Raw genomic sequence first — 11785 nt, 5'->3', positions numbered from 1 at the left:
GTACAGGGGCAGAATGACCTCCCTGCTCCTGCTGGCCACACTGTTCCTGATGCAGGCCAGGATGCCATTGGCCCTCCTGGCTGCCTGGGCACACTGCAGGCTCATGTTCATCCTACCATCAACCAGCACCCCCAGGTCCCTCTCTGCCTGGCTGCTCTCAGCCACTCTGACCCCAGCCTGTAGCACTGCCTGGGGTTGTTGTGGCCAATGTGCAGAACCCGGCACTTGGATGTGTTCAATCTCATGCCTTTGGATTCTGCCCATCTGTCCAGCCTGTCGAGGAGAACCTGCACTGGCCTCTTTTCTGCTGCCCAAGAAACCAAAATAACAATGCTTGCTGCTGCTGCAGGGATGAGTTTTTTTAAGTGTTTCTAGTCTAACTGTAAGCTGTTCAAACACATATTGAAGAATTTAAGACATACCAGGGCAAAACCCCCACTGAATTATAGAATGTAAACATCTGTCTCAAACCTGTCATCAGACAAAGTTGGGGGCTGGCTAAAAATAATCTTATGTCACCAGCTTCAAAAACAGGAAGAAGGCTGACTACAGCAATATTAAATACTTGAACTTGTTCACTCAGCTACAAATTGAAACTTTCAACTCACTTATCCATGGAGTCTTCAACGCTTTCCACTTCAGGACAAAATGGTCCACATAGAAAAATCTAATTAAGGAAACAAAACAAAACTGAAGACCAAAAAAAAAAGCCTGAAGCTAACTTCCTGTCTTTCTTTAATCCCCAAAGAGCACTGCTAAGCAAATGTAAGAAATGAACAGCCTAAAAAGAAATCCCAAGGACCTCTGGTATTTTACTGAGCGCTGCTCTGAAGCAAATAATGTTAAGGTTTTGAAAGCACACACTCCGTAAGCACCAAGCAGTGAAAGAGACTTTTCTTTTTCTTTAATAAAAGCAAGACTTGAGAAAGAAGTTTTCCAGGAAGAAGTAACTCAAATGATCATAGCCAGGTATACATTGGCCTCTGCAACCAGCCAGCCTAAAGAACAGAAAGCAGATTTTGCTAGAGAACCACTGCAAATTCAGGTCGTGCTTTATCTTCTCCTTTTCACATTAGGATCGTATCTGCAACAGAGAAAGAACATTTGTCACAAACAAGTAATACTTCTTGACACTCAAAGTTAGCAGTGTGATGTAAATAAGCTATTATCCATGGACAGCAGTGTGCCCTGGTGGCCAAGAAGGCCAACAGTATGCTTGGATGCATTAAGAAGAGTGTGTCCAGCAGATCAAGGGAGGTCCTCTTCTCCCTTTACTCAGCTCTAGGTAGACCACATCTGGAATACTGTGTACAGTTCTGGGCTCCCCAGTTCAAGAGGGACAGGGAACTACTGGAGAGAGTTCAACAGAGAGCTATCAGGATGGTTAAGGGACTAGAACATCCCTGTTACAAGGAAAGACTGAGAGACCTGGGGCTGTTTAGCCTGGAGAAGGCTGAGAGGGGACCTTATTAATGTCTACAAATATCTGAAGGGTGGCCGACAGAAGGATGAAGCCAGTCTCTTTTCAGTGATACCCAGTGACAGGACAAGGGGCAATGGATGTTAACTCAATCACAGGAAATTCCATCTCAGCATGAGAAAAAAGAAGTATTACTGTGAAGGTGACAGAGCCCTGGAACAGCCTGCCCAGAGGCTGTGGAGTCTCCTCTAGGTATCTTCAAAACCCTTCTGGATGCATTCCCATGTGACTTGCTTTAAGTGGTTCAGGGGGGTTGGACTTGATCTCTGGAGGTCTCTTCCAACCCCCAGCATTCTGTGATGATATGTTCACAACAAGGGACTGAGCAGTGCTCAGGCTTTTCCCAGGCTGCACTTCTACAATTAACTGTGGCAGTTAACAATGTGACTGTAGGATGCAGAAGCTAGAACCTGGGCATGGACTAGAGATAACCTTGAGTAAAATTTTCACTGATTTCCTAACCACTCAAAATCTTTAAAACTGATGCATGGCCAAGTTTCTCCAAGCCTTTACTGTCCCAATGTGAAGTCCCTTACCAAAAACAAAGAAAGAAAGAATAACAGTAAAAAGGAAAAAGAGGGAGGGCAAAGGGGCACTGCACATTCACAGCCATGTACACTTGGCCACAGCTCAGTCAGGCAAAACCCTTCTACTGCTTCCTACTCCCACATAAAGCAGTTCCTTGCCTTGCTTTCCCCTTTATACAGCTTCTGATGGATTTTCAGCAATTTACATCTACTTTCTGAATGTACTAAAGTTACCCAGTTTACTGCACTAGGCTTAGACTGCCTCTGCTTGACACTGCCATCCCTTGGCTTTCTCTTCCTCTCCATCTGTGCTTCATCTCCCCAAATCCTGTGTCACTTCTTTGCGGTTCTGCTGTGTTTTGTGTTCACACATGAATGCCTTAGGGACACAGCTGACTGAGCAGCCAGTTTTACTTCCACTAATTCTGCTCGTATTCATCAAGACCTTTTTTTGCTTAGACAGGAAAATGTGACAACTTGCAAGCCAAATTACATCACCACATAAATGGAAAGGTATTAGAAGTCACTGCTGTTGCTGTACAGCTCAGGCTTCTGGCTCGGGCTTCTGCATCCTTTGAAAGAAATCACAGAGTCACAGAATGTTAGGGGTGGGAAGGGACCTCGAAAGATCACTGAGGCCAACCCCCCTGCCAGAGCAGGGTCACCTAGAGTAGGCCACACAGGAACACATTTAGGTGGTTTTGAATGTCTTCAGAGAAGGAGACTCCACAACCTCTCTGGGCAGCCTGTTCCAGTGCTCTGTCACCTCACAGTGAAGAAGCTTTTCCTTATGTTCACGTAGCACCTTCTCTGCTCCAGCTTGCACCCACTGCCCCTTGCCCTAGCATTGGACAGAGTCTGGCTCTGTCCTGCTGACACTCACCCTTCACATATTTATAAACATGAAGGAAGTCATTCATTCTCCTCCAGGCTAAACAGACTCAGCTCCCTCAGGCTTTCCTCATAAGGCAGATGTTCCACTCCCTGCAGCATACTTGTGGTTCTGTGATCAACCATTTCAAGCAGTTCCCTGAGGTCCTTCTTGAACTGAGAGGCCCAGAACTGGACACAATATTCTAGATGGGACCTCACCAGGGCAGAGTAGAGGGGAAGGAGAACCTCTCTAGACCTACTAACCATACCCCTTCTAATACACCCCAGGATGCCATTGGCCTTTGAGATCCCCTGGTCCCTTTCCCTTTCACTGCTCTTCTACAGGTCAATCCCCAGCTGATCCATGGGGTTGCTCTGGTATGAACTGCTAAAGACCTTCTGAATGGCTCTCACACACACTGACATGTAGCATTCTGTTTGACAGTGACTGGGACAAAAACATCCTTCTTCACCATGGACATATTTCTACCTAAATCCATCATTTTTAGTGCTAGCCAAACCCATGGCAGGTGGGAAGACAAGCAGGGGTTGCTTGTTTCTTTGCATAAAGACTAAGAAAACAATGAAATCTTTGCTCAACAAAATGAGATCCTTACATATTACATCTCTCATCTTTAGATTTATTCCTACAGTGCTGTAACATGTTAGTTCTAACACTTAAGCATGTCCTGGACATCAAATCCTGCTTTGGAGGTGGGGCAGTGGGGTGAGGAGGGGGCAAAGACAAGCAGAAAGAACAAGGGGATAATTCATGATGGAAACCTGCCTCTAAGACACCAACAGCTTCAACCCTGCCTGTGCCTGTCTGTGGAGATACTGACACTGACAGTCATGAACATCTCTTTATGTAACTTCCCCCACTCCAGCTCCAGCCATTTTCCATGTTAAATGAAGCCTGGATGATGTTTTCCAGACAGAAAGAAACCACCCATTATCAGTGCCTGTGGCCTGAAATGGAAAAAGGACCACTGAGATTCCACTACTGAGTGAATGCACAAAGAAACAAAAGGGCTTGCTGGGAATAGGGGGTGAAGGACACAAAGGGCTGTTCCTGAACATAATCCATTTATTGCTACTCTTAGCAGACTGTGGGTTGTGCCTCCCCTTCCTCCTCTATCTGAGGATGTACTCAGCAGGAGCTGAGGGCACAGCTTTTCTTTCTAGCTTATCTCTACCTTGGAAGAGTGCACAATTCTTTCTAATGGCATCTTCAAATGCCATTTCCACGGGAAATTGCAGCTGCTAACACTAGCATTATGCCAAGTAGTTTTACTTGGGATTAAAGACAAAAGAGAAGTAGGTTGAACATGAAATGGTGTGTTTTAATATTTTTGACTGTGGAAACTTCTGTAAGTAGACCTATCCTAAGTAAATGGGAGTTGAGATCAAAACTTTCCTGAGCAAGAAGGCATGTGAACTATCTAAGCCTCCACTGATGTTGTTCTGAAAGGCTACAAATCAAGGTATTTTCAGTAGTTTTATATCAGTAATCCAGCCCAGTAATCAAGCTGCCCCCCAGTTTTATAAATGTCTTCATAATGACATACACTTAAAGGCTCTGTTGCAGATGTAAAAAATGGGTATGTGATTCTGTGATAAAGTGGCAAACTTGGCCTGCAGAACCACAGAATGGTTTGGGTTGGAAGGATCCAAAGGTCATCTAGTCCAATCCCCTCTGCAGTCAGCAGGGACATCCTCCACTAGATCAGGCTCCTCACAGCCTTGTCGAGCCTGACCTTCAATATCTCCAGGGATGGGGCCTCAAGTCCTTCCCTGTACAACCTGTTCCAGTGTCCCACCACCCTCATGGTAAAGAACTTGTTCCTAACATCCAAGCTAAATCCCTTCTTCTCTGATTCCAAATCACTGCCCCTAGTCCTATCACTGCAGCCCTTTGTAAACAGTCCCTCTGCAGCCTTCACGTAAGCCTTCTTCAGGTACTGAACTGTTCAGGCTTTGAACTGTTTTTAATTAAAAAGAGGTTATAAATCATTAAATCAGGATTACAGGTGAAAGCAAAAGGAGAGGAAATCAACTTAATCAGAAGAGATTAAGGAAAGCAGCAGACAACTGAAGTGAAGGATACTGAAAGAGAACTGCTGTGCCAGGCTGCGGTTTAGAGGCAAATGTCATGAGCGAAGGCAAAAAGCAAACAGCCAAGGTGAACCTGGACCTACCAATGAAATCTTTCAATCTCCTGTGGTGTAAGCACTGATCAGGACAGAAAAAATGACTCTGCTAAACAGTCAAGTGCACAGAGTAACCCATGTAAAAATGTCTCCTCTGTCTGAAAAGCAGGGATGTGGGATTTGAGGGAGTTTCTGATGAAATTAAAGAGCAGAAGTTCCTGACTTGTAAATGGGTTTGAAAGCAGTTTAATGTCTCAGTTACAAGAGGGATGTGGAGGTGCTGGAACGTGTCCAGAGAAGGGCCACGAGGATGATCAGAGGGCTGGAGCACCTCTCCTATGAGGACAGACTGAAGGAGTTGGGGCTGTTCAGTCTGCAGAAGAGAAGGCTCCGAGGTGACCTAATTGTCGCCTTCCAGTATCTGAAGGGGGCCTACAGGAAGGCTGGGGAAGGACTTCTCAGGATCTCAGGTAGTGATAGGACTAGGGGGAATGGAATGAAGCTGGAGGTGGGGAGATTCAGGCTGGATGTGAGGAGGAGGTTCTTCCCCATGAGAGTGGTGAAACCCTGGAATGGGTTGTCCAGGGAGGTGGTCGAGGCCCCGTCCCTGGGGGTGTTTAAGACCAGGCTGGATGAGGCTCTGTCCAGCCTGATCTAGTGTGGGGTGTCCCTGCCCATGGCAGGGGGGTTGGAACTAGATGATCCTTGTGGTCCCTTCCAACCCTGAATGAAACTATGAAACTATGAAACTATAAGGGAGACAGGAGGGATACTGAAGGAGTTAATTAGGGTCTTAATCTTTTTTTCCCCTTTTAAATTCTGAAAACCACTACTTCAAAAATAGAACTCAAAACAAGAAAAGGAAAAGCATTCCTGCTGCTCACTTTCCCACACAACCAGGACTCTGTTGCTTTAGCTCCCTCAAGTGCCTCAGGAGAGGCAAGACAAGGGGATGAAAACGTGGCAGACCTCATCCCTCTTCTTCACAGCTCAGATGACTGACTTAACTGTAAGGTCAAAACACTTCATCTAGTTGAGGATGCTCCTGCTTACTGCAGAGAGGGTCGGCAACGAGGCTGGTGAGAGGTCTTGAGCACAAGCTCTACGAGGAGAGGCTAAGGGAGCTGGGGTTGTTTAGCCTGGAGAAGAGGAGGCTCAGGGGAGACCTTATTGCTCTCTACAACTACCTGAAGGGAGGTTGTAGGCAGGTGGGGGTTGGCCTCTTCTCCCAGGCAACCAGCATCAGAACAAGAGGACACAGTCTCAAGCTGTGCCAGGGGAAGTTTAGGCTCGAGGTGAGGAGAAAGTTCTTCACAGAGAGAGTTGTTATCATTGGGATGTGCTGCCCAGGGAGGTGGTGGAGTCACTGTCCCTGGAGGTGTTCAAAAAGGGACTGCATGTGGCACTTGGTGCCACGGCTTAGCTAGTCATGAGGTGTTGGGTGACAGGTTGGACTTGATGACCTCTGAGGTCTTTTCCAACCTTGTTGATTCTATGATTCTACAATTCTATTGCTAGATGACTGTCAGAGGGTCCTTCTAACCCAGACCATTCTATGATTCTGTAATGCATTAGGCTCTACCAAGCACTTATGCTTGACCCCAGAATCAATTCCAGCTTTGTGAACAATCAGGCTTGTGCCAGGAAATAGCCACATTTGGGTTCAAGGAGGGTCTTACTGAAAAACTGTGGCAAGTCTGGATGAAATTGAAAGGTTAAAGCATATAAAGTTGTTGAGTCACTCTGGGTATACTCCATAGACAGGAATACATGGCATTTGGAAAAGAACAGTCAAAGCAGTCTTTTATAAAATTGGAATTTGCCCCCCCAGAAAAGGATGTGATGCAAAAAATGTGCATTTTCTAAGTGCAGACACAAAACTCTTACCTAAAGAGATCATCAGCAAGTGATTCTTCTCTGGCATGCCGGTTCTGCGCCTGAGAAAAGAAGTGCATTCAATATTAGATGTTGAGGGTGAAGGTAATGAAAATAATAATAATAATAATAATAATAATAATAATAATAATAATAATAATAATAATAATAATAATAATAATAATAATGATAATAATAAAACCCCAACCCTGTACACTGCACTGGTTAGGCCACACCTCGAGTTCTGTGTCCAGTTCTGGGCTCCTCAGTTTAGGAAGGAGGTTGACTTGCTGGAATGAGTCCAGAGAAGGGCAACGAAGTTGGTGAGGGGTTTGGAACACAGCCCTGTGAGCAGAGACTGAGGGAGCTGGGGTTGCTTAGCCTGGAGAGGAGGAGACTCAGGGGTGACCTTATTGCTCTCTACAACTACCTGAAGGGAGGTTGTAGACAGGCAGAGGTTGGTCTCTTCTCCCAGGCAACCAGTACCAGAACAAGAGGACACAATGTCTCAGGCTGCTGCAGGAGAGCTTTAGGTTGGATGTTAGGAAGAAGTTCTATACAGAGAGAGTGATTGCCCATTGGAATGGGCTGCCCAGGGAGGTGATGGAGTCACCATCACTGGAGGTGTTCAGGAGGAGACTTGATGGGGTGCTTGGTGCCATGGGTTAGTTGTTTGGGTGGGTTGGATTGGTTGATGGGTTGGACACGATGATCTTGAAGGTCTCTTCCAACCTGGTTTATTATTATTATTATTATTAAGAGAAGGACAAGATATTCCTGCACTGAAGGGTGAACACTAAACCATGTCCCTAAGCATCAGATCCACACACTGCTTGAACACCTCCAGGGCTGATGTCTCTATCACTGCCCTGGGCAGGCCATTCCAATGTCTGCTAACTCTTTCAGTGAAGAACTCCTTCCCAAAATAAGTGAAATATCAACTGTACTGTGCAACAATTTGAACCATGTAAGAGTTCTTCCTACCTCACTCTCACATTTTTGGAAATCAGAAGTTTCCATGATGCTTATTTTGCTTATTAAAGAAAAGAAGGGAAAAAAATTCCCCTTAGGTTCCTGGTTTTGCTGTAAATCAGTCTTTCTGACTGAATGGTGCATGAAAAGGAATTCAAATGTTCAGGAAAAAAGATGAACCTTACCACTAAGCTCTAACTGCCATTAAATTTTCTAATGTGAATGCTTTTTATTTCACAAGTAAGATTCTGAAGCATTTCACTAATGACCACAAGTCGGCAAGTCCACTTAGAATCATAGAATCAGTAAGGTTGGAAAAGACCTCAGAGATCATCCAGTCCAACCTGTCACCCAACACCTCATGACTACCAAACCATGGCACCAAGTGCCATGTCCAATCCCCTTCTGAACACCTCCAGGGATGGGGACCCCACCACCTCCCTGGGCAGCACATTCCAACAGCTAACAACTCTCCCTGTGAAGAACTTTCTCCTCACCTCGAGCCTAAACTTCCCCTGGTGCAGCTTGAGACTGTGTCCTCTTGTTCTGGTGCTGGTTGCCTGGGAAAGGAGACCAACCCCCTCCTGCCTACAACCTCCCTTCAGGTAGTTGTAGACAGCAATAAGGTCTCCCCTGAGCCTCCTCTTGTCCAGGCTAAACAATCCCAGCTCCCTCAGCCTCTCCTCCTAGGGCTTGTGCTTGAGGCCTTTCACCAACCTCCTCGCCCTTCTCTGGACATATTTAAGAGTCTAAATGTCCTTCTTAAATTGAGTGGCCCAGAACTGGACAAACTTACTATGTGAGGCTTTTGTTTGACCATCTTTAAGACGTAATTCCTTACCTCCATTTCTTGCTTTAACCACTCTTCTAGCTCTGAATTCTTTTTAGCATGGTGAGCAATCAGATCTGATCCTCCAATAATGCATGGAAGTTGTCCTGCCCCTGGATAAGGTACCTGTGAGGCAAGAAATTCTTACAGTTACTGTAGAAGGCAAGCACACTGCAAGTGAAAGGTCCATTTTAAAGAATTCAGAAAGTCTCTTCAGATATCACAGGAGAAAGTCAGTTTTCCTTGGAATAATATTTATCAGAGATCACATTTAAAAGAGTGGAAGGGGGAATAGCATGTACAGAAAGAATCAAAAGAATCCCCTCCAGGGAGAGGGCTTCAGTGATCTCCCTTGGGTAGCCTGTCCCAATGCCTCACCAACCTCCCCATGAAGAATTTCTTTCTAATATGCAGTCAAGCTTCAATCCATTCCTTCATCCTATCACTACAAGCCCTTGTACAAAGTCCCTTCCCAGCTTTCTTGCAGGTACTGGAAGGCTGCTATAAGGTTTCCTCAGAGCCTTCTTTTCTGCAGGCTGAACAGCTCCAACTCTGGCAGCCTAAGATTTCTACAACCTGAAGGGACTGCTTCTTAGTATTTTCAAACAGTGCCACCTCATGACCATGCCACATCCACACCAACCTTCTTGAACTTCTTGAAGTTCCTCTTCCCTTCATAGCTGGTGTATCCAGTAAGTTGACTATTCTGTCTTGGATGGCTGACAACCAGTGACCTAAACTCTGTCAACAGAAGTCTGCTAGGAAGATTCTTGGAATCATCTTGCAGTTCACTGTGGTTCTTGTGTGGGAAGAAAAAGGAAGGATCACTTCAGATGTGTGTAACCAGACATACAGCATCTCCAACACCATGAACTTGAAAGAGAGAAATCAGCTTCAGAGCAGCTGAGGCAAAAGTTAGGATTGCAAAAGGGTGAGGGGAAACAACAGCAGTGCTACAAGCCAAGAAAATGGATGTACTTCCCAGCCTCCTTATGTACACTACCAATAGAGCTGGGAGATCAGTACATGTACCTCATATTTGCATCTCTCGGAAAGCCATGAGCACTAAGAACTGTAATAATAACAACAGCAGCAGCATACCTCATTTCACTAGGATTTTACTTCAACATGGTTTGCTTTTGCTTGGGTTTTTTTAATATCCAAGAATTACTTCTCTCCATCTTGCCTCTTACTTGGAGGCATTTAATTAAGCATGCTTACTCTAATAGGAACTCCAGCTAACACCATGGAAGACAAAGCTGAACCTCCCCAGCTCCATTCTAACCTACAGATTTACTATTTAGGGCAACTTTAGGGCTGTCAGATGGACTTGATCAATGAAGCAACTTTTTCCTGTGCATGAGAATGTTCATATGCCAGCAAGTTTGCAGACACACTTCACTGCTTGGGGCTAGACCTACAGGGATTAAAAAGCAAGTCTGGGTGCAGGACAAGTTTACAAGTAACATTGAACTGTCTTCATGGACAGCTCCAGCCCAGATTCAGTACGTTTTTTTTATATCAAAGTCCCTTAATCTGAGCTCACCCTGCACATTGGTATTACCTGCACAGCATTCCATCTTCATGGACTGTTTGCTGGATATATGCAAGAAGGCTTCAACCTGCCCCTTTTTGATGGGCTACACCCTGCTCTACCTTTCCAGAATCTTTCCCTACCAGTTTTGTCTAGCCTGGTCTCATTCTGTGCCTCCCTGCCATTCCCAGCAATCCTCCCCTGCTGCCTTTATTCATCTCACCTATGACAAACTTAGCACACACTATTTACTGGCAATCACTGTATGTTACATCTCTTTTTCTGGTCCATCTCTTCCATTCTAGTTACAATCTCCTTAGAGAAGGCAAGGACAAGAGTTCTTGTCTGGCCTTTAAGCAGTGACCTAACAGAAACATCAGGACAAGCATTAAGTGCATTGAAGGATGAATACAACTACATTATGCTTCTGTCCTTTCAGTCATCTTAGGAGTCCACCCAAACTCCACTGTAAAAACATGCAGATGAATCAGAGCTTGCTCTGTCTTTTCAAGCCAGTAAATAAGCTGGCCTTACTATTCCAAGTCACATGTGATTGTTTCAAGGAGAGCAATCTTCATAGTATCATAGTATCAGTCAGGGTTGGAAGGGACCACAAGGATCATCTAGTTCCAACCCCCCTGCCATGGGCAGGGACACCCCACACTAGATCAGGCTGGACAGAGCCTCATCCAGCCTGGGCTTAAACACCTCCAGGGACGGGGCCTCAACCACCTCCCTGGACAACCCATTCCAGGGTTTCACCACTTTCATGGGGAAGAACTTCCTCCTCACATCCAGCCTGAATCTCCCCACCTCCAGCTTCACTCCATTCTCCCTAGCCCTATCACTACCTGAGATCCTGAGAAGTCCTTCCCCAGCCTTCCTGTAGGCCCCCTTCAGATACTGGAAGGCCACAATGAGGTCACCTCAGAGCCTTCTCTTCTGCAGACTGAACAGCCCCAACTCCTTCAGTCTGTCCTCATAGGAGAGGTGCTCCAGCCCTCTGCTCATCCTTGTGGCCCTTCTCTGGACACCTTCCAGCACCTCCACATCCCTCTTGTAATAGGGGCTCCAGAACTGGACACAGTACTCCAGGTGGGGTCTCACCAGAGCTGAGCAGAGGGGGAGAATCACCTCCCTTGCCCTGCTGGCCACACTTCTCCTGATGCAGCCCAGGGTCTGATTGGCTTTTTGGGCTGCAAGTGCACACTGAGAGCTCCTGTTGAGCTTCTCCTCCACCAGCACCCCCAAGTCTCTCTCCTCAGGGCTGCTTTCCAGCCTCAGAACCTCATGTCTTCTGAATGAGGATCCACAAATACTATGTTCTTGAAAGTTAAATGGGATACATTTTCTCAATGCTTCTCAAAGCTTGCAGCTGAACCTTTAACTGGTTCCTTACCAAGACTGGTGACTCTTCCTTGATCTCACGTTTCGTTTCTGAAGCCAGAGCTGTTCCGAGGTCCTCTTCTTTCTGTTTGATTAAAAATTATGTAAAGTGTATCACTGAAATGAAAATGCAAATGTTATTACCTAAAATTGTTGAAA

General features: G+C 45.7%; 1 protein-coding gene across 1 annotated transcript in view; it reads right to left on the bottom strand.

Annotated features, from left to right (window-relative positions):
• Positions 1–882: 882 nt before the first annotated feature.
• The window catches only part of NBN (nibrin), a 32435-nt gene continuing 21532 nt past the window's right edge, over positions 883–11785 (bottom strand). The window contains exons 12-16 of the mRNA XM_068158504.1: positions 11640–11711; positions 9350–9505; positions 8719–8832; positions 6918–6967; positions 883–1084 (exon numbers count right to left, since the gene is read on the bottom strand). Coding sequence (XP_068014605.1) covers positions 1054–1084; positions 6918–6967; positions 8719–8832; positions 9350–9505; positions 11640–11711 — 423 coding nt within the window. The 3' untranslated portion in view covers positions 883–1053. The remainder of the gene's footprint in view (positions 1085–6917; positions 6968–8718; positions 8833–9349; positions 9506–11639; positions 11712–11785) is intronic.

This window comes from Melanerpes formicivorus, unplaced genomic scaffold (genome assembly GCF_026170545.1).
Source record: "Melanerpes formicivorus ecotype bairdi unplaced genomic scaffold, bMelFor1.0.p_v2 SCAF_40, whole genome shotgun sequence".
NCBI classification, from domain to species: Eukaryota; Metazoa; Chordata; class Aves; order Piciformes; family Picidae; genus Melanerpes; species Melanerpes formicivorus.
Note: the sequence above shows the minus strand (reverse complement) of the source record. Positions and strands in the feature narration are given on the sequence as shown.